The 23588-nt window shown below is 42.0% G+C and overlaps 1 protein-coding gene across 1 annotated transcript in view; it reads left to right on the forward strand.

The window, feature by feature from the left end:
* SEMA5A (semaphorin 5A) overlaps positions 1 to 23588 on the forward strand; it is a gene marked incomplete at its 3' end in the record, with an annotated part of 473237 nt that overhangs the window by 383896 nt on the left and 65753 nt on the right. Inside the window, exons 12-13 of the mRNA XM_082836606.1 lie at positions 9781 to 9898; positions 18099 to 18280. Coding sequence (XP_082692732.1) covers positions 9781 to 9898; positions 18099 to 18280 — 300 coding nt within the window. The remainder of the gene's footprint in view (positions 1 to 9780; positions 9899 to 18098; positions 18281 to 23588) is intronic.

The raw sequence follows: 23588 nt of genomic DNA on the forward strand, positions 1-23588 counted from the left end.
TATCCCCAAATCGATTTATCATTAAAGTCTGACCCTGGACTCCACTAGGACCTAATCTCCAAGCCTGCCATCGCTGTACAATTATTTTTTTAAGCTATATCTGAATCACAACCAGTGCTCCAATGTTAAATTTCCAATAGTAAGGGAAATAATTACCAAGTTATGATATACTGACTCAGTGGAGTATCCACTCAGTGGGTTATTCTGAAGGCATTAAATGATGACAGTGAAGACATCTGTATGATATGATATTAACTGAAAAAAGCAAGACACGTTATTTGTTTGCCATCACTAATACTGTTTAAAACATAGAAGGAAAAGACCGAAAGTATACATGCCAACATGCTGTTCACAACTGCGAGATACATGCCAACATGCTAATTAAAACTGTGAAATACATGCCAACGTGCTAATCATAGCTGTGAAACACATGCCAACTTGCTTGCTAAATGCATGCCAACGTGCTAATTACAACCGTGAAATGCATGCCAACGTGCTAATTACAACCGTGAAATACATGCTAACATGCTAATTGCAACATTGTAAGAGGGGGTCCGAGGTGGGCTTGGGCTGGAACACAGCATCTTCCAGAAACTCATTAGTTACACCCCCAAGTCCTGGGCGGGGTGGAAAAGGACCAGTCAAAATGTGATACGTAGAACATGAACGTGCATGAACTAGACTAGTAAATTAAGAATGTAAGTCATACTACTGTTCTGTAATAATCAGGGAAAAATGTAGGTTATGTGTGGTGTGACACACAATTTGGGAGGGATTCTCTATTCTAAAAGGAATTCTCTATTCTAAGGAAAAGAATATCAAATTATAAATACAAACATGACGGAGGCCAATCACAGAATCTTTTTTTTTTCATCTATCAAACATTCTTTGAACAGTTCCAGGCAAGCTTTATTCTGAATGCAGGGAATACAGAGAGAAATCAGATATGTCCGTGGCTTTTTATTTTAATTTTTATTGGAGTATAGTTGATTTACATTGTTGTGCTAGTTTCAGGTGCACAGCAAAGTAAATCAGTTATACATATACATATATCCACTCTTTTTAAGATTCTTGTCCCATATAGGTCATTACAGAGTACTGAGTAGAGTTCCCTGTGCTATAAGTAGGCCCTTATTAGTTATCTATTTCATTTATAGTAGTGTGTATGTGTCAATCCCAATCTCCCAGTTTATCCCTCCCCCTTCCCCCTTGGTAACCATAAGCTTGTTTTCTACATCTGTGACTCTATTTCTGTTTTGTAAATAAGTTCATTTGTACCATTTTTTTAAGATTCCACATATAAGCAATATCACACGATACTTGTCTTTTCTGTGTCTGACTTACTTCACTCAATATAACAGTCTCTAGTTCCATCCATGTCACCTACAATCACAGAATCCTAAAGGGTCTCATGAAGTAAGGAAGTTCAAGCTTCCTTAGCTTCATGGTAAATCCACCTTTGACAATGATATAAACGTACATATGATCCAGGTGGACGATAAAAGCAAAGAAAATATTTGAGTGCCATCTTGTAGATATGCTATAGCCACCCAACAGTTTCAGGTTCCATTTCCTGTTCAGTCTCCTAAAAGAGCATGTTTCTGTGTTCTAAATGGCAATCCAGATAGTCACTTGGATAAAGTCTTAAAATCAGTACAGTTACCAACCTTTTGTACCTCAGTTGTGTTTGAGAGGCACAACTGAAGGGCTCACGCTGCGAGGTTTCATTATTTAATGTCTACTCTACAGATCTCCTGCTTTTGAGCTCCCAGATTTAACGCTATGTAAAGAACTCCATGGGGAAGCTTGGGCTGCAGCAGTTTTTCTCAGCTCCAGATCCTTGCATCTGAGCGATTCTGAGCAGAAACACCTTGGCTTTTATACCCTGAGCTCCTCCGAAGGTTGTATTTGCAGCCTGGTCCAGTGAATTAACGATTCTTAAGGAAATCGTCATCCCTATGTGTCTGCAAAACAGCTCGCATACGGAAAGACCATGAGCTTTGGATGCAGGTGGATCCTGGATAAGCCTTTGGCTTGGTGTGTGATTATGAGGAGGTTACTCAGTGTGTTACTAGAGCAAAAGACAGAGACCATCTAATGGGTCTGGCAAATAAGAAGAATCCAATACGAGACGGTTCCTCTCCTTTGCCGCGTGAGCATTATATTCAGTTCATGTACGTCCTGCTGGGCCGGTGCTGCTCTCGTACACATGATTTGCTTTCATTGTCCAGATATACTTCACGTTGCCTCTGGACCTAACAGAGGGCAAACTAATCTGTGAATTTGTTCTTCCACCTTTAAACAACTTCACATTTTCTGAGATGTACAGGGCCCATCAGGCCAGATTCTGCTCCGTGCATTAAGTTATTTACCTCGCTCTGGTCTGTTTGGGCAGATGGATTTTCTGGCGGTTGTGAGACTCTACCTCGAGCACGTTCTGTGTGTAGGTGAGTGATGTCAGCATGGCCCCAGCCAACGGGCAGGGGCGTCTGTCGGTGGGTATTCAGTAATCCCCCGTCTCAAGTGAGCAGGTACATATGCATACAAGCGGGGCTGATGGAGGCTGGACAGGGCCGGGTGTGAGGAGAGCCAAGTGCTTACCTTTGCCCATCCCGGTGGTTGGGGAGGGCAACAGAGAATCCAGATGCGAGGTGGGTACCACACGTGCCTCAACTGTTCTGCTGAGAGGGGCGGATGTCCTTCCTGGGGTGGGCTGTGCTCCACAGGAGGACGCCTCGGCCCAAGCCTCACCCACTCAGTCGCAGGCAAACTGCTAAGTCGAGTGAATTATAAGAAGCCAAAATAATAATAATAAAAAAAATTGCTCTGGACTTATTGTCCTCTAGGGTTTTGTGTAAAACTTAAGATGGATAACTTGACACTTCGTACAGTCTTCAGGTGTGACTGCTGACCCTTCTACCTCTCCCGTGTCTTCTGATTCTGCCTACTAAACCCTCACGTACAGAAGGGTTTCTCTTGAAGAAACATGAGATGGGCAAGAAATAATTGTGTCTTCATTTTTATCCTTGACTGGCTGGAGAGGAGGGTAGACTGAGAGAGTGGACTTGGAGAAACCTACGATTACCTCTAGTTTACAGACAACAGAAGATCAAATACCAGAGTGTAGGCTTTTCCCTGAATGAAGGGGCCAGTGGATGCTTTCCCTCCCGGGCACAGGGACACAGCATTTTCCAAGTCACTTCTGGAAATTACTTCAACATCCCTGAGCTGTGAAGGGCTCATGTTTAGTCTCTGTGCCCCTTTTGTTCCTGAGTACAAGACTAGACAGGCTGCCTTCCCTGGAGAGCTTCCCTCAGGCGGCAGAATTGGGCTTTCCAGAAAAATTTTGTGTTTGTTCTAGAGAAAAGTCCCCAGTGACTAAGGCCCACCCAGAGGCCAAAGTAAACAGCTCAGGAATCTGGGCAGGAAAATTAGGTGAAATAGGACTGTCCGTATCACATCAGAAACCAAAGCTGACTGCAAGTGCTAGACTTCCAGAAAGCATTTTTGTTTTGCTTACTTCAAATGCCCTCTATTTTTTTCACTGTTTTCTTAAACTATCAATTTTCCCATAATGTCTCACTGTAAAATTTTTATATCTACCTAATAAGATTTTTTTTTTCTTTTGGCTGCATTGGGTCTTCCTTGCTGTGTGCGGGCTTTCTCTAGTTGCAGCGAGCGGGGGCTACTCTTCATTGCGGAGCACAGGCTCAAGGCATGCAGGCTCATTAGTTGTGGCACACGGGCTCAGTAGTTGTGGCTCACGGGCTTAGTTTCTCCACGGCATGTGGGATCTTCCCAGATCAGGGTTCGAACCCATGTCCCCTCCATTGGCAGGCGGATTCTTAACCACTGCGCCACCAGGGAAGTCCCTAAGATTTTAACTAAAAACCATTTGCTTAATATTACTGGCAGTACAAATGAATTATTTAAATTTGATATGATTTAAATTTGGTATTTGTTTTAAGAGCGCTAAGAAACTAATATGAGCAACTCAATAAAAAGTTTAGAAGATAAAGTTGAAGAAGTTTCTCAGAGAGTACAACAAACATAAGTTGATTCTAGAATGCATGAGACTGCTCCTACAGCTTGGGGCTAGAAGTAAAGAGAACCAGTAGAGGCACAGTGACGTCATAGCCATGCAATAAACATGTATTGAGCACCTACTTCCTACAGTGCACTGCAGTCAGTGATAATTCATACTGTAGTCAATATGGAATCACCATCATCTAAGGTTCATTCATAAATAATTCACTTTAACATGTTGGAAAGGATGCATGAAGAACTATAGTTTTTTTTTTTAATTATTATTATAATAATCTTTTTAAAAATTAATTAATAAAAAAGCAAATTGAAATGTGAAAAAAATCCTCATTTAATTTAATCAGTGTAATTTAATGATAAGCCAATATGATAAGCCAATAGCGAACAGTTTTTAATATATTAAATGTTAGTGACTAACTGAGTGTAAGCATATATTTTTACTGGTAATTGTGTCTTTGCTTACTTGGCATGTGTCCTAACTTTTAAAAATGCTGTTGCAATTGTACTTGTCTCTCAGTTCTTCTTGGGAATTATAAATTCTTCTTCTAGTAGATTTCACTATCTGACACATCCTACTCACCACAGCCAAATTTCCCTTGCTTAAGCAAAACCCCCAGATTTTAATCACATCAGTACAATTCTCTGGAATCTTGAGGAAACTTTGACCCAGCCAAGCTGCTCAGCTCACAGGATCATGCCATGTGCACAGGACTCCTTGTTGTCTTTCCTGGAACCACTGTGACCAGGGATGTGTTTCTTATTCAGCCAAACCCCAGCTGCATTCAAAGGCCAGCCTAAATAGCACCTCTTCCTGAAACTCTTCTGGGCCACAGCTCTCTCCTCTGATTCCTATAGCACCTATTGTCAGGGCTTCTCAATAGTCATTCCTCACTATGACATTGTCAAGCAGTGGTCATGAACGTCGTCTTCCCCCCTCACTAGACTGCAAGTTCATTCGTGATCCTTGTGTCTTCAACACATGGCACTGTGCTTGCACATGCAAGTAGCAAAAGAAATCATTGTGAATGGATCCAAACATGTAGCTGAAATACTTTGCACCGTTTAATGGAACACAGTGTGGTGTCTCACATCACCTTATTAAATAAAGACTCCGTGACATTCACAGATTTAGTATTTTTGGTATAGAATGTTTTCAAACACTCCCAGAAATTGACAGCATATTTGTAATTATGTTTATAGATGAAGTAGAATAAGTATATGCAGCCCATCTCAAAAAATCTTTGTTTTTTTCTACCACATGATGTAAGTTAATCCTCAGAACAGCCCAGTGAGGTATTATCCTAGTTTTGCAGAAGAGGAAACTGAAAAAAAAATATGCTCCAGTTGGATTTACTAATTGAGGGACGTGTGGATGTCTTAGAATGTATTCCTCAGGAAGATTACTGTCTAATTGGAATTTTCCAGTCTTATTTTCAGTGAGGTAATGTTTTTAATGCAACTCAAAGTGAAAGCAGATCCTGAAGTATATGGTGACGTAGCCGTTAAGAATAAGGCAACTGAGATTGTCTCAGGTATTAAGACACTATTATTCACAAATAGATAAATTGTTCTCTCTCAGTGTCATCATCATGATAATACAAATAAAAATACTGACATTTGACATGTGGTTTTTGTGCAGAATTTGGGAAGCACTTTAAAGGTGCAGCACTTACAAGGGAACCTAAATGCTTAGGGAGGGAGGCTTGAGGACTCAGCAGATTCACACCCCAAACTTCCGCCAAAGCGCCACCTCCATTTATTAGGCGTTTCTTCAGACTCTCAAGTTTACTCCCTCCTACATTGTACGCTCTCCCTATGCTGGTCTTCCTGCCAAAACGCTCTGTTTTTGCTGAAAAGTATCACGTCAGTCACTCTGTTCCTCTCGTTGGTCCCAGCTTAACTGGCTCTCCCCATATGTCTCCTCCTCCCCCTTTTGTTTTTCCTTTGCAACTGGCTGCTGATATTTATCTGGGCAGTTGTTTAATGTTTATTTCCTTCACTAAGAGGTGAGTTCTTTGGGTCCAACTGACTGTGTCAGTTTTGTTTCCCGGTACACCCAGGAAACACTCTCAAAATCAGTTCAAGACAGGTGCTAGGTGTGTGCTGAATAAATGAATGATGGAAATACTTTTGAAATCCCATGTTTAATGAATACGTGTTGTTGATAAGGCAAGAGTTCTTAATATCAGAAATAAACTGACATAATGGCAGTTAGTGTGGCAGAAACAAGCCAGATGAAGTCATAGATACTTAGATAATCTAATATGCAAGGGGATCATATTCAGTAATTAGCTCCAGCTTTGCAGAAATACAGTGGAAGATTTTAATGAATATACCCATTTATTTCTGTTACTCAACAAATAGCGTAACCGCAAACTTTAAAAAGTAAAGGAAGAGGGCTTCCCTGGTGGCGCAGTGGTTGAGAGTCCGCCTGCCGATGCAGGGGACGCAGGTTCGTTCCGCGGTTCGGGAAGATCCCACATGCCGCGGAGCAGCTGGGCCCGTGAGCCATGGCCGCTGAGCCTGCGCGTCCAGAGCCTGTGCTCCGCAACAGGAGAGGCCACAGCAGTGAGAGGCCCACGTACCACAAAAACCAAAAAAAATAAAGGAAGAGTTTCTATAAACTGGAATGTCATTAGATTAATTTCCTGTAAGAAAGAAAGTAGTTTATCCTTCTAGAATTAAGGCCTACATCTAAATATGCTTTTGCTCTAAAATACGCTTTCAATAAATGTGTTCTCAAATTAAACCTCAGATTCTGACCAACTTGTTTTCTGAATTCAGATACTTTCAGATACCAGGGCAGTATATCACGTGAGAATAATCTAAGGTTCTTAACAAAATAAGAAAAAAATTATTAAAAATATTCATCACACAAAGAAAAACATTTTCAAAGTGGAATAAAGAAAAGCCACTTTCGTGATGGCTCCGTTCATAGGAATTCTGTGATTTTCCACATGATCTCCTTAAGGGACGCAACTTCCAAAAATAGTAAGTTATGATGACTGGTTTTTCTTAAGGTATAATTTAGAATAAAGGTAGAGTTCATCAGAATGTTCCCCATGGTATGAAACATTTTAAGTGAGGAAAACATTTAATATAAACGGTATTTTTAATGAATGGACACTTGTGATTGTAGAGAAGTTTTAGTATTTTAAATGTAATCTTAAGAATCTACAGAACCATCTGCAGTATCGGAAGAAAGAGACGTTATTACAAACAGCTTTTCATTGAAAACAGCTTAAAATATTCCAGGTAACCCTGTGGCGTTGCTTCTACAGAAGTTCTACAGACAGCTTTGCAAGGGGGAAGCCGCAACGTTAGGGGCTTGGTGGAATTTCCTCGTTTTTGGAAGTTTAAGTTTGTCTCATGGTCATACTGCTTGAATAAGAAACATGAAACGGAATTCAGGCTTCTTGAATAATTCCCGAAGTGTAGCCTTGCCCTTTTTGCCCCCTGACGGGAAAATGGGATCAAACACGGAGAGGATTCCGATGTGTGATGCACACCGTGGAATCCAGCAGTGACGCTAGTTCAGTACGACTGGGACTCTGGTCCTGCCTACACCCTGGGATCGGAATGCCCGGGAATCGGAATGCCCTGGAATCGGAAAAGATGAAATTTAAGAACAACCAACGGCAAGAGCACAGCCAGGCTTTCCCAGATAAAGCACCGCTCAGGCTGTAGGCAATCGAATAACTTTCGAGCTTTGCTTCTGGATCTTCCCCGTAAAAGTCTCTCCTCAGCCCCTGTGGGCGGAGCCTCCTAACCAGCGCCCCTTCGGCACTGCCGATGTTTGCTCAAATGAACTCTTGAACAGTTTAATCGACCTCAGTTTATCTTTCAACAGGTACAGGGTCACTTGTCAAAAAGTTCCAGTGAGGTTACGGTGACAGGTAACTCTTTCACACTCCTTCCCAGCCCTAGTCCTGCTGTGAGAAGCGCCAGTTTTAACCATTTGAACTTCTTGGGCTGGTTAATACAAAATAATTGCCTGGTAACTTAATCAGTAATAGTCTGTTGTTGTTGTTGTTGTTGTTGTTTGCGGTATGTGGGCCTCTCACTGTTGTGGCCTCTCCCGTTGCGGAGCACAGGCTCCGGACGCGCAGGCTCAGCGGCCATGGCTCACGGGCCCAGCCGCTCCGCGGCATGCGGGAGCTTCCCGGACGGGGGCACGAACCCGTGTCCCCTGCATCGGCAGGCGGACTCTCAACCACTGCACCACCAGGGAAGCCCTCAGTAATAGTTTTATACCTCTATTGCTTCATTTATTATCTTTACATGTATCTTCCCCAGCTGTGGAACTTGGACTTCTCCTTTCTCTGCTCCGATTTTTTCGTTTTAAAACGAGAATAAATAGAGTAGCTGATGGAGGTACTCTGTTTAAAGGTTTTATGAGGTTTACGTGAGCAAATCGAGGTCCAGTTCTTAGAACAGTGCTTTATGCAAGGTTTACATATTTGATGTGTTAATAGGGGTTTTTAATATCATTAATATTAATGACATTGTTACTTCGACTGCCTCCCTGGCCCCATGTTTGATGATTATGCTATGATTTCTAGTCCTACTCTTGGTGAACTGGTAACTCTGTAACAGATTCAGCCCCTTGTAAGTTCTGCCCTAACTCAGAAGACCTTCGCACTTCCGTGCTGAACTCACCTGCCTTCCCTCACAACCCTTTCCTGCACATCTGATCTCTTGACCCTTCAGAGAAAAGGTGTCCAATGTCCTGCATTTCTGTGGGGTCATCTTCTGTGTAATTTTGACTGTCACAGTCATCTCTGTCTGTTTCCTCCCTCCCCACATCTACACTATATTGTGTTTATAACTTAGGGGCTGAAATCTTCATCTAATGATGCCCATGTTGTATATGAACTCTTTCGTTTAGACAAAGCTGAAACAAAATATCTACCATCTACAGTATTTCTGATATAATATGTTGAATATTGTAGACAGGGCTATATTAAACCACTATTAAATTGAAAAATTTAATGCATTTTTAAGCTATGGTACTCAAAAGGAACACTTCTCTATTTTATTAAATTTGAACCGACCACGTTGCAGGGTTTGGGGTGTATTTGTTTGTCCTTGGGCAAATATTAGAAATTTTTGGTGTCTCCTTTTTCTCATCAATAAAGTTAAAATAATAATACCTCCCTCATTAGAGTTGTTTAAATGGTTAAATGACATAATAATTTTATATATCACAGTAGGTATTCAACAAATAATACCCATTATTAAGGGGATGAAGATGATGATAATGATGGTGGTGGTGGTGATGATGATGATGATAAAGTGAAAACATTAATACATTCCTATAAAAATTGTTTCTGTACAAAGGATGCAATCATTTTACATACCACGGTAGATGTTCAACAAATAGTACCTGTCATTAAGGGGGTGAGGATGATGATGGTGTGATGACAACTAGTATTTTGGAGCCTTGCAAGATTCTGACTCTAGATTGTTCATGACACCAAAAGGCTTCATGTTAGCATGGACAATCATTTGGTTGTCAGCCCTGGATCTTAGAAAAAAATAGATATTTCAAATAAAATTAATTTATTTAATTTTAATTAGATACTTACTGGCATATGCAGTTAGCTATGTTCTCTACTGTGCAGACGAAAACTTTGTTTCTCATCCCATGTCAAGGCCTAAGAGTCAATTCTTAGCTTGCATCTACGGTACTAGATAAACCTGCCTTTCTCTTGACCCTTTGGTGTGTGTTTCCAGTGCCTGCATTGGGGCCCAGGACCCTTACTGTGGCTGGGATTCGGTGATGAAGAAATGCACGAGCCTGGAGGAGAGCCTGAGCATGATGCAGTGGGAACAGAGCATCTCCACCTGTCCTGTGAGTGTCCGTGTGTCCAGCTCTGGAAACACTGTCCATGGGAACCAAGCTGTCCTACAATCCTAACCCACGCTTCCGTGGTGTCCATGCATTTTCATATTAGAACCTTCCTAGCAAATCCAGTCTGTGCTCTCTTAACTTTTTCAGCCCCTCCTTGCACGGAGCCACATGGGATCCTGCTGACACCTTGCTGTCTGTTTTGAAGAGAAATATCTTAAGAGAAAGCAGTGCTGATTTGAAAATGGGATGCAACATTTCTGTTTTATTCTTGGATTTTTATCTCCAGACCTTGGTGTGGACTATTTTGCCCTTTGTAGCATTAATAAAATAGCAATTGAAAGAATAAACTAAAGGATATTATGATGGAACGCCATGTGGGACAGTCTCCTCACTACTGCTCAGGGTCACAGAAAGTCCTGGGAGAAACAGCCTAATGTACATTCCCACAGGGAACCCTGCAGAATAGGGAGAAATTCCCCTGTGTTTAGAGCCGAACTCTGAATCCAAGAAAACAGATTTCACACTTTCCTTTGCCAATTTATTTGTTTGCATCCTCACTTATAGGATCCAACCTTTCTTCCCCTTTGTCTTCAGAGCCCTCAATCAAGTCATTCCAAGTCTCTTTCTGTTCTCAGAGAACATGAACAACAGCTATTAACTTCAATATATTTGAAAATTTAGTAAGTCCCTTTGCTGTCACATCACTGCTGATCTCCATGCTGTCATTTCTGGCCGCACCTCTGCAAGACAGAGGTGAGAAGGCAAGGGACACAGGCTGTTATTTTAAATCCGTGCTGTTCCTTCTGTTCAGAACTGCCTGAGGCGTCTGAACAGTCTGTCCATTTCTTATGAAGGAACCTGCACTTTCCATTATCTGAGCCACGTGTCAGGAAGCCTGTCCTTAAGTTTGTAAGTGAGAAAATCAGGCAGAGTGTCATGAGGGAGGCAAGGGCTATTAAATCAGTGTTGTTCCCCAAATGTTGGCAGGAGATCTAGGCCTTTCGCTGCAGAGGTGGGTGTATCACCACATCCAGGCTCTGAGCAAAGCCTTGCAATGGGGTTAGCTGCTACTCCTTTGGGTTATTTAGCTTTGGATCTCTGAATTTAGAAGCAAACTTTTCTGTGGTGTCTTGTGAAATTGGTTAAAACATGCCACTGTCTGTGTGAAGTTCCTTCTTAATGTCTGCAACACACTTTAAAAGCACAAGGTGTTCACCTTAAATTCTTTGCAGCTAAAGAAAACACAAAGTGCACTATCTGAAATGTACCTCTAAAGTTCAGACACACACTTTAGAAGAATCAGCGCATCTTCTTGTAGACGTTTGACCTTACAGTTTTAATGGTAAAAAAAAAAAAGGCAGAAGATAATAGCAGTTCTTCTCAAGCAGTAAAGCCATTGGTCCAGGACTCAAGGCTGTTTTAGTGGATATCTGGGACATGCTTAGTTACATAAGGGGAAATACACACTCATCCACTTAGTTTATAACAAGTACGTCTTGTATGTTTCTGCGGTCAGAAAATGAAAGACCTGGTATTTAAGAAGCGACAGGAGGGTTATCACTAAAGTGGCTTCTTTCTGCTGAGAGGACAGCTTCTGTTATAAACTCAGGGAAGGTCAGAGGGCGATGTGGACCTGCGCTGGTTTCACAGCTGCCCCTCCACTATCTCTTTTTGAAAAATGTAGTTGAGACGTGATCTCTGATTCGCTGTCCCTAAACCATACATAACAAGGTCTTTTTTTCTTCTGGTTTGAGGTGATTTCATTATACAAAACCATCTCTGTCATTTCATCCAGTGTAATTTGTCATTTATCAAGATATACTACTGATAAGAATATGCAAAGCATTTGACAACGGACAATAACTTATATCACTTTGAGAAACCACAGGAAAGAAAAACATATTTTTTCTGACTTATGTAGGCTACCAGATAGAAAATGGGAAATCCCATATTACCCAAATATTGTTTTAATTATACATCCATTTCAAAAAATCTCTTAGAAAGAAATGAGTTAGATGAAATGGTTAGCATTTATATAGAGCAGACTTAGAGAAGTATTTTTAAAAGCTATTAAAATAGTAATTTGCTTCTATATTATTCTTTTTTTAAAATTTTTGACTGAAGTGGAAGAAAGGCTTGACTTTATGGGCCAGAGTAAAGACAGAGAACTATTTTCCACTTAAAGATCCTTATTTAAAAATGTTTATGGATTTCTTTTGTCCAGGAGACAGGGCAATAGTTGACCGACATATTGGTTAACATTCTCTTTTCTTATATTATTGTAATTAAAAACATTGTTCTCGGTTTAAGAGATTTGAAGTACTCAAGCAAGATCTAAATTTACATACCTAGAGTGATTCAAATAATATATCCGTCCTGCCTAACTTGCAATATTGCTTAACAAGGATAGCATAATCTTAAAAATCTACCTGGGCTTTATTTATGCGTGAATGTCATCCACACCCTGTGTGGACATATGGTTATTAGCATACCATATCGTGCAATGAGTCTCTATTCCAAGATACGTCGTGCAGTGACTTGCAAAATACGTAGACCAAATAAGCACCTAAATGTGTTAAAATAACAGATTCTTCCCTGGCTACTGTGTAATTATCATCTTTGGAGTGAAAGGAGAATTTAGCAGTGATTAAGCCCAGAGCCCTTTATTTAGATGCCAGTACCATAGACCAGAGACTAAAGGGTTTACACAAGATTCTGAAACTACACTGAGAAAGAAATCGACTTAAATCCGGTACTTCTGACATTATTCCTAGTCTACAAGATGATGTAATTCCCAGCTGTCAACGTCTTCCAAAGCAGTGGCTGATCAGTGGACTCAGTGCTTGGTGACCCATTAGTCATCGGCATATTATGTTCATATAGCCTGAGAGGTATCACCGAAATCAACTGTAAAAGAAGGAAAAGGGAATTGAGGTTAATTGGGTGTTTTGATCGTGTGCTCAGTGCCATGTTAGGCAACTTTCAGTGGAGTATCTCGTTTAATGTTCATGATGTTATTGCTTCCATTTTGTCTCATAGATGGAAGAAGTGGGATTCAGAGGCAATAAAGTTTACCTCTATTCACCCATCTTGCAGAGGCCACACAGAGTTCCATCTTAGTTCTCTTCAAAGGTGCTATCTTCCCTTCATGTACTTCATTTATACAGATAGACTTAAGGACAATATTAAGTTGATGTCATAACATGAGACAAGCCACTCCAAAGAGTGCATCCAATATCCTGTTTTGTTACAGTCTCTGACCAAAGGTACATGAGCCTTAATAGTAAATAAAGGAAAACATTTTAACTTCTGAAAAAATATCCAAATAGAAAATATAAGACTTCAATTTAGTCATAAGAACATGATGGTTGGAGAACAGTAAGAACCTAAAGATATGCTCCAGGGACCTCTATGCTCATCAAATGCATCTACATCCTTCATCAGTTGGGAATTAATGAATTGAACATGAATAAATCAAAAGTGGGATTAAGGATTATGCTTGTTAACAAAAGTTGGCTCTAGCCAGCTCTTGGAAGTCCATTATTTCCTAGGTGAAGGGAACTTTGCTGTTACACAGCTGGTGGTAAAAGTGCATGAAGCTGATCTCCATAAGAGTCTCATCAAAGAAAGTTCTAAGAATCACGTTACCCAATGAAATGGCTGAGAGCACAGGCTCTGGATTAAGCTTGTTTAGACTGATTCTTGGGTCTTTTACAACCAGAGTGACTTTGAGCTAATTGAGTGACACCTGGGCTTCAGTTTTCCTATCCATAAAGTGAGATGTACGCTCTAGGGATGCTGTGAAGATGCAGTGAGATAATACCTGTCAGTCACTCAGTGCAGTGCCTCACCTCACTGATAAGCTTAGCTTCTACAAAGACCACCTCAGCTGGCACTCAACTCATGGCCCCGCAGGCCCCTTTCTACAAGTCACTGACTTATTCTTTTAGTTTGCCAGTTTCTACATATTTTTCCATCATAAAATGTTGTCTTCCAACATTCCGAATGATTGCTGCTTCCATCTTTATTCATTCATCACCATCATATTGTATTTCCCCCTGACTTCACAAATCTTTGAGTTTTGTATATTCATGATCTCTTGTAGTTATAGATCCTAACAATCTCTGTGCTGTTTCCTTTGCATTTTAGACAAGGAAACGGAAGCCAAGGGGGATTTAAGAGAATTAACCCATCTTTGCAGGTCCCCAAATCATCTGCCCCTACAAAAGTTTCTGATCAGTACTGGGGGGATTCATAGACATTCAAAAATCACAAGGACTTCCCTGACCTACATGACCCTTCTCACCATCACAGACAAGGAGGCAAATGGAAGGAACCAGAAGTCTCAGAGAGCCTCTGGTGATGGTGATGCTGGTCTGTGCTAGTCAGTCCACATCCCCTCCCCACCCCTGCCCCAAGGGCCTGAGCTTCCCCAGTTCCAGACTGTTCTCTCTCTCCTCCCAGGCTTTCTTGTTGTCTTGGGTCTGGCCAGTGTGCACCACGGGCAAGAGAATGAGGCTGGGGTCCTCCTTCCTGCCCTCCTTCAGCTCAGCCTGCAGCTTTGGCCAGGGCTTCATGCCACATCACAGCCCCTGTCAGGCAGCCCCTTCCCAGGCTCTATTCTTCCCTCAGGCCCCCATAACCTATCCTCCCCTCTCCCCAGCAGGCCGGCGCAATGAGCACGGTCGTAGCTCCCCATGTTTCTGCTCCCTGCGGCTTCTGCATCCCTTGATGGTTCCCTTAATCCCACCCACACCTCTGCCCAGGTTGCCCTCATCACGTTCATTCCACAATCCTGCCAGGACCATCATAAATGCATGTGCTTAAGACTTGGATCTTCACCTCTGAAACCTCACTGGTACCATGAAGCCGTGATATTTTATACTCTGTAACTCGTGGGCTCCCTTTGCCTGAACCTCCAGCAAACATTCTAGAGGCGTCTGCCTCCTTCTGGGCTGGGTTGGAGTGTAGTCTACAGCACAGCAGGACTTCAGAGAAGGAGGATGTTTTTGATGTCAAATTTTAGAGTCAACATGATGTGATAAACTACATGGATGGTGATATTCTCTTTTGATTGGTTTTTCATGTTGCTTTAAAAATTCACTTTTAAGCTCCTTAGGTTTTTCCACGATTTTCCATGAGCTGTGACATATATGTTTGTGTGTGTGTTTGGGGTGTAACAGGCACAACTATGTACCCCTACATCACACGCAGAGCAGCACCTTGGAAGCACTGTCCAGTCCTGGGCTCTGATAATCCCCCCTTTCCACAGTTTATCTGTTCACCCATAACCCGCTCAGTAAGGAGTCCCTCATATCCTGTACAAAGCCAGCCAATGGCCCAAGCCTACCAGGACATTGAATAAAAGTTGTGAAATGTTTTCAATGTGAAACTGTGTCAAGCAGTAGTAGAAGCCCCCCTTCTCCTTTTTATCCCACTATAAGAATTCTTGTCCCCAATTTCCCCTTCCAGCCATCACCTACATGCCAGAAGCAGATGGGGAAGACTAGGGAACTGGCTTCCTTGTGGCCCAGACCTGGGTCTTGTCTGAGGTACAGCATCATTTGGATGCCTTGAGGGAGGCAGATAGAACCATATTTGCATTTGTGAAATCGAAATGGAACTCAGCATCATTTCTGTGTGATCCGTGCAACGCTGTTACCTCTGGTCGGCCCTTAACTAGACAGTAGTCCCTGTGCCAACCACTTGACAGGTACTCAGGTGCCGTTTTCCTTAGCCTCCGAGCGCAGCCCAAGGGTAGAAACTCTCATCACCCCTCTTTACTAGGGACGGATGGTCCCCCGCCCCGCCCCCCTCCCCGCCTCCCCCACCCCCATAGCACAGGTAGCTGGTGCGTCAGCCCCCATGCCCAGCCCCGCATGGCGCCCTGAGGGCAGAGCAGCAGAGGGGGGCTCCCCAGACTCAGAGCACATTCACAAAGTAATAGTAATGATCACGATCAGTCAAAATAGTATGGACCTATACTGTGTAGATATCATACAAATATGCTGTGTGATCACTGTTATTACTGATGCTGGCTCCACGAGCAAGGGCTTCATGCTTTTTACCGTGAGAACAGTCATAGCCACATTTACATAGCGGGCGGGTGTTTGGACTTGTGAGCATGGTCAACCCCAGTGCGCGCGCATCTGCTGATCTCTTTTCTACCTGCACAAGAGCCCTTTCGGCCAGAGGCAGCAAGAAGGCTGTTAAAGGATGGAGGAGGAATCCTGAAACTCGCAAGTGGCAGGGCCTTTGCTGCTTTAACAACAAATTCAGGGAGAGATTCGTGGTGTGAACCCCCTTGTCACGCAGGGGTCTGTTCTCCAAGAAAACACTGAGGTCACCATACGGTAGGAGCTGTATTCTTATCCTGGTGGGACGGGGGAGGTTACAGGACCTTAGAAATGGGGATATTTTCCTCTTAGGAAAAATCTGCCTTTGTACATCGCCTCACTCTGGGTGGGATCCGGTGAATCACTCTGAATCCAGAGGACCATGCAGTGTCATCCTTTCCCTTTTGTCCCTGCTTCTTATAGAAATAGCCAGGTGTGGTTAGTGGGAGTGTAAAGTCTTGGAGTATCGATAAGAAACAAGAGGGGTAGAGTCATAACTGTGGCAGCTGGAGATGGGCAACCAGCCGGGTCAGAGGAGATGAACATGCTTAATGTTTACTCTTTCCTGTTGTATTTGGATACAGAGCAGAGGTAAAGCTCACTTGGATTTTCACACACAAAATATGGTGTCAGCTTTGTTCTGAAACTGTGTCATGCAGGTACAGTTTGCCCCACAGAAATTAACTGTCTCATCTGTGGAGTCCTCTCCTATGTGAATGATGAGTCTTTAATCCCCCAGAATCATCCAGGGTGGGACCATGTGGGCGAGAAGGTGGGGCAGCAGAGAGTAACGTGAAACACGTAACTTACTTGTGATCCCTTCTCTTCATTTGTCATATTTTCTAAGAAATGCATAAGGCCCCATGTTAAATTTAGGAGGTTTGGACTTTAGGCCTTCTTCTGTCCCTTTTCAGAGGGGAGATTCCTTTTTGGGGTCTGGGTGATCTGAAGGCTGGGCCCCAAAACTCTCAAATCTGGAGGACACTCTAGCTCCTGAGAAAATTCCCTGGTCAGATTTACAGTGACATCGTGCGGTCTTCCACCTGCACTGGAGCTAGTCACCATGGGCCGGGCTGCCCGCCAGAGAGGCCCCTGCCTTCCACCCTCCCTGGAGGCCCTCAGAACGTCCACATCACAGAGCATCCGGGCCCCCTGTTCAGACCCTGCCGTGGCTCCTAGCTCAGCTCTCCGTTTTGCTTCCTCTGGACCACCTGCTCGCGTCCCAGCGACATTAGAGCCTGCTTGCCCTCAATACCACACAGCAGCATCGTTCCCCTCTGTCATCACTCAGGCTGCTCCCCTCGGCGGCCCCGGCCGACTCCGTCACCTGGTGCCTCTCTCGTGCTTCAGGGCGCAGCGCAGCCTCCTAACCGTCCTTAAGGATCCTGCGAGTTTGCCGAGAGCCCCTCCTCCGCCCACAGCCCCTGCTCAGAGCTCCATCACTGGATTTACTTGTAGTAATGATGAGCGGTCCAGCTCCTCCTGGCCAGCTTACAGACTCTTGGAGGGTGGATATAGGACGGGTTTGACGGGGATGCGCCTAACAACTAGTAGGTTCCGGTTGCTTAATACACGCTCTTTTAATACGTTATAAATTAAATGTGGTCAGTTTGAGGTGACTTTTGAGGCCAGGTCTTACATACTGCTAGCTGACCAATCTTGCATTATTTTAAGGTACATAAAAATGCAACAGAGTAGCACAGATGCGATTCTTCACTCCAATTCTTCTTGTTCCTTGGGTTTCTCACCTGAGTGAACAAGCCTAGTATCGCTTGATTGACAAGTCGTTACATCTCTCCGTCCTCCTTGAGGGAGGCAGATAGAACCATATCCTTCTTATCCCTCTTTTCTTCTGCCCCCTCCTCCCCTCTGCCTCTTTTTTCCCCTCCCTCTCCTCCATCACTGTCTCCACCGATGACCTCTGCTGCTTTACTTCAAACTACATCCCTGTTCCTCTCTTTTTAATCGTAATATGAAATATTCCAGATGAGTTCTGATGGTCTTGTGGGAGACCTTTCATTTTTTCCCTATTATGTTTGCAGCCTTGACCCTTTCTGACATCCACGTTTGTATCTGCTTCCTAGATGAGGAATCTCACCGTGGATGGGCACTTCGGCGCGTGGTCAGCGTGGACGCCATGCACGCACACAGACGGCAGCACTGTGGGATCCTGCCTCTGCCGGACCCGCTCCTGCGACAGCCCGGCCCCCCAGTGCGGCGGCTGGCAGTGCGAGGGCCCCCGCATGGAGATCGCTAACTGTTCCAGGTGTGTCCCTCGCAACACTCGGGCTTAAACTCACGTGTGAGCTCAGCCTGCAGAGGAATTTAGGAAATCACTTCTAATACGTGCCTTCCCTCTTCAAGAGAAATGTCAGAAAAAGAGGGACACTTACCACTTAAAAATGATGTGATCTATGAGCGTAGATTTAAAATTACAAATTAGGTTTGTAATATACATATATACATATTCATATATATAATATACATATGTATGTATACTGAATCACTGTACTGTGCACCTGAAACTAACACGATATTGTAAATCAACTGTACTTCAATTTAAAAAATTACAAATTAGATTCTAAGCCTGTTTATATGTTGAGATAAATCTAAACCTATTCATGTGTTCGTTGTTAGATGAGGGAAAGTATTTTGAGAGTGCACGATGTCAGAAGAAGGAAAAGCATAACATTTCTGAATGTTTAATTAGACCCTGCTCATCAAGTTTTTAAATGGGAAAGTGGCTATCAAATCACTATGGCATTTAAATTCCCTCACACATTTAAATAATGATGTAACAGAAATTATACCTTTGCAACTTTTGAAGCTTTTGACGAAAAAAAAATTCGATGCCAACTTACAAGTAGTTGAGAGGTATCTAGTTTATCACCATTCTTTTAGGGGGCAGGTGAGAAACTTGCTATGAAGACCACCACGCCCGGAAACCACATTGTCCAAGTACAAACGTTGTGAGTGACAGCTGTCCCATCACAGCTACATCACGGGAAGTTTAGTTGCTACCCTATATCTGTCCTTTACAGATTCAGGAATGTCACTCTAGGGCCGCTTCTGAAACTACCAAAACTATCCTACACTGGTGCTCACACCGCAGAGGAGCCCGCTTCTAACAGTGCATATTGCTTTCCAAATGTGCATGAGAGCGTCACTTACTGGTATATGGGCTGTTAGGGATAAATTCTGGTTGATGAATTAAGGGGTGTCCAAGAAGACATGAGCTGATACACTGTGCATCTCTGTCCTTGCGTGGATTGGGGGGTAGCGTCTGCCCTGATAATGGAGTAGGATACCTTTCCCTGCTCTGAGTAGAAAGCTGGCTGGAGCAGCTGTCTGCTGTCAGCAGCATCACATCTGCTTCCCGTGACTCTCTCATGAGTGAACATTTCAGCATGCCTGAGGGATAGGAAGCTGGGACTCCATCATTTACAAAAACAGGCCATGTCACAGTTTCGTGTGTGTCACCAGATTCTATCTGAGATGTGCCTTCTTTCTTATGAACCACCTCAGGGCAGGGTCTGAGGAGACGGCCCATTCTGCTCACTTGCTTCTAACCATTGGAAGCCACTGATGCTGTCAAAGGAAAGAGACAATGGAGCAAGTGGATTTGGCCAGTTGGCAGCAAATGTTTTTTGTTCTAGCAGCAGGGGACTCCTAGTCTACATATTCCTTTGAAGTTGTCTGCCCAAAGTATGGTAATCTAACATCAGAGATGGTTTTTAATGCCCTTTATCAGTTGATAACCTGTCTATGTTGGCCTCGATTTTGTTGGAAGCAAAAAACTGGAAACCACCTAACTTACAAACCCATATTTTTTGGCTCAGTCAGCAACGTCAAGTGCTTCCTCAATTTGTGCAAAGTACATCCAAAAGTCTTTACAAAGACTGATCTAATGATGCTAAACTAAACCTGTTCTTCTTTATTTATTATTGTAGTTGTTTAATCCAATATACTCAGAAACTGTTGGGAAATTCAAAATATTGCTAGTTCAATACATTTTGCAAATATAATATCTTTGATTAAACGCTTTTATTGTATCACATCATTTAAATTTGTTTTCTCACTATCTTGGAGCCACAGATTAAAGGCATTCAATTTATGGAAATGAACCCACAAGATAAGGTAATTAGCTAAGCCAGACTTTATTATCAAACCAGGGTCAAGTCAGACTTCCTATCAATCAGGAAAATCTGGTTTAATTTTATAATTAAAATGAACACAGGAATGTGTATGTCACTTCTGAATTCTAATTCCTGGAGCGGGAGGGAGGAACAGAGAGAGAGAGAATTGTAACTAGCTAAGCAGAAAGGTAGAACGTCAAGGAAGCCTTGAAGCCTTGACAGGACTTTGTCATCTAAATACAATAAGTCTGCAACTTTCAACGTTTGTTACCTATACCTTCTGTTTTTTAAATTTTTTTATTGAAATATAGTTGATTTACAATGTTGCGTTAGTTTCAGGTGTACAGCAAAGTGATTCAGTTCTACATACATATAGGTGGGACCTTAGTTCCCCGGCCAGGGATGAAACCCGCAGCCCCTGCATTGGAAGCGCAGAGTCTTGACCAGTGGACCTCCAGGGAAGTCCTTACCTATACCTTCTTAGGGGACTTTTCTCTAGGAGCAAAACCTGTGTCCATCCTGGGTTAGTCCGGAGAACCAGTGACAGCGAGATCATCTGTGTGCGGGAATGAAACTGCAGAGGGCTCTGAGCATCTGCAGCTGGGGTGGGGGAGGGGAGCAGGAAACTGGGCAGAGCTGGGCTGCAGGCCGCACAAAGACCTCAGCTGGTCGCACAGGAAGCTCCAGAGCTGGCAGCTCTTTGATGCTGTTAGATCCTCTCACCTGAGAGTCGTAACCACCAACACCCTCAGCATCTGGAGAAAGGCAGACCACAGCGTCCACTACTGCGCACTATCTCCCAGTAGCTGGGAGATAGAAGCCAAGTCCTTAATCACACAGCTCTGCTCCGAACGTCCCAGCTCAGCTAACATCTGCCGGAGAATGGTTCAAACAGTGTGATCCGTGGAGTAGGTTTCCTGTCTCCTTTGTATATTGTTTTGTTGTTGTTTGTTTCATTTTTCTTTTACAACTATACTCAATTTGGTCCTCCCTTTCCTGCATCACCTATAGCACTGTGACCACAGCAATATTTCATATTTTAAAACAAGCACCAGGACACCTGAAACTAACACAACATTGGAAGTAAATTACACTTCAATAAAAAACATAAAAATTTTAAAAAGCAAGCACCAGGAAAGCTTCTCGGATCAGTCTCCGAACTCTTCCGCCTCACTTCATGTAGGGTATTTTTATTAAGTGTTATCTTCTCTCCAGGAGCCTATTTAGAATGCAGAGACCTCTGGGCGAGTTGTCTGTGACATCACTAACACTGAAAAGCATGCTGGGTGACCACACCATACGGGAACCCAGGGCGTGAGGGCTCTGCCTGCCCAAGAGGAGAAGGTCCGTCAGATAAGGAAAGGCAAGCCACAAGGGCGGATTTTGCCCTCTGCTCACCTTTTCCATAGACCAGCTCAGATCACTGCACAAAGTTGCCAGGAGCCCATCAGGGCTACAGAGATGACATTATTTGTGTTATTACAGAAAACTACAACATATCAACCTTGCATTATGTGCTGCATTATTTCTAGAAAGCTAAGTTGGTTTCCACTGATGCCTGGCAGAAACTTTATAGAAGCCATAGAACTGTTATTGTTGGAAGATTATAGTCAATGAGTAATATTCTTTTTTATATTGTTTCATGGAAAACAAGGACTATCACAGGCCTCACTGTGACTTGTTTATCGATATCTCCTCAGCTCTGGTTCTAGCTGTGGAATGTCATTCACTAAGCAGAGCCGTGATACAATTAGTGGTTATATCAAGACTAAAATTCAAATAAACGAACCTGCTTTAGTGATGTTTTAAATGCATAAGTGGATTGTTTTGGACTGACTTAATCACAAAAATCATCCATCTGCTGATATATGCTTACTTCTTTGGTTGCCTGCTACTACATCTGCCGCTAAGCAGTGTTTCTAAGTTGTGCAAACCCAGCTCCGTAGAATAGTCACACTCATGGACAATATATTCATTTATTCCCTCAGGTATTATACTCCTATTATTTATAAACACTTCCATTTACCTACCTCCCTGTATACAGCAGGTTCCATAGATTGTAAGTAGACTATATCATCAGATGTCACGTTTGTTAAAAGGTTTAGGAAATTAAGAATTTCCAAACAATTTTGGAAGCAGTGTTTCCTGCATTATCTAACCATTTTTTTCATAGATAAAGAAACTTTGAAAGTAAAAATGTCATTTTATTCATGTTGAAATTGCTATTTTTGCATGTAATTCAATGAATTACTTGGATACTTTTTAAAATTGTGTAGGTAATGACGTATAAGATATTAATTACTTTTAGAAGCAAATTGGGAAGTCTGTCTTATTTTGTGTTATTTTGGTTAAATTATCACAAAGCAGCTTTGTTATTGTATTGTACATCGAGGTATCACTTTATATTTTATTGAGATTATTTTTAAGTTTCAGAAAATAAAGTAGGGAAATATGAAATACACTAAATATTTTCTCAGAGGAACTTTCATTTGAAATTGTGTTAGAAGTTACATATGTAATTTGTTGTTTGTACCTTGAGCTGTGGACCGCCATGCTTTTAAAGGAACATATAAAGTAAAATAAGACTTCATGTGAGTTGACTTTTTTCAGTGGAACTATAAATCCTATAGATGAGGGTAACAGCTATTTAGAAACACATATGCAATTAGAGAAATAAAAAAAATTCTACATGCCGTAAACCATCTATGTGGGGGTTTGGACTCTGGATTTAACAGATATTTTAATACTTAAAATTTTTTTTTATTCCTATAGCTTGTTTTTAAACAGCAGGGACCAACTGCTAAGGGAGATATTTAAATTATGAATATTCTGCATGCAGCCATGTTAAGGAAAAAATACAATAGCAAACAAAAATTTTCTCTAGCTGCTAGTAGCAGTTTATTTTATAAACCACTTTTATAAAAGTGGTTCCTTTTCTTTTATTTTACATTTTTAATATATCTACCTTATTTTATATGTATAACAACATAAATAAAGATATATGCAATTTGCACTTCCTATTTATATACTACGTCTTTGTCAAATTGCAAGAAAATAGCCAAGAATCTGAATTTAAAATACCCATTCTTCATTTTTAATGAAGCTTGTTTTAAAACTTCGCACATTACGGTGCTCTTTATCAATGTGAATGCCATCGAGAAAGTTACTGATTTTCACTGATGTTAACAGATTTTTAAACTAAACATTTAGGTGAGTATTTTGTTCAAATGTGCAGTTTTCATAGATGATAACTGACATGGTACAAGTCAACTAAATTCATAAACTCTCAGGTTTCAGGGATTCATCTCTAACTGCTTTTCGGTGAAATAACATTATTTTTCATTAGTTTATAGTTTAATGTTTTCATAACTAAACTTTCTTAATTGCTCCTAATATTGCTAAAACCTGACTCTCAGATTTTCTATTTTGATTCTAAAA

This window comes from Leucopleurus acutus (genome assembly GCF_964270905.1).
Source record: "Leucopleurus acutus genome assembly, chromosome: 3".
Taxonomy (NCBI): domain Eukaryota; kingdom Metazoa; phylum Chordata; class Mammalia; order Artiodactyla; family Delphinidae; genus Leucopleurus; species Leucopleurus acutus.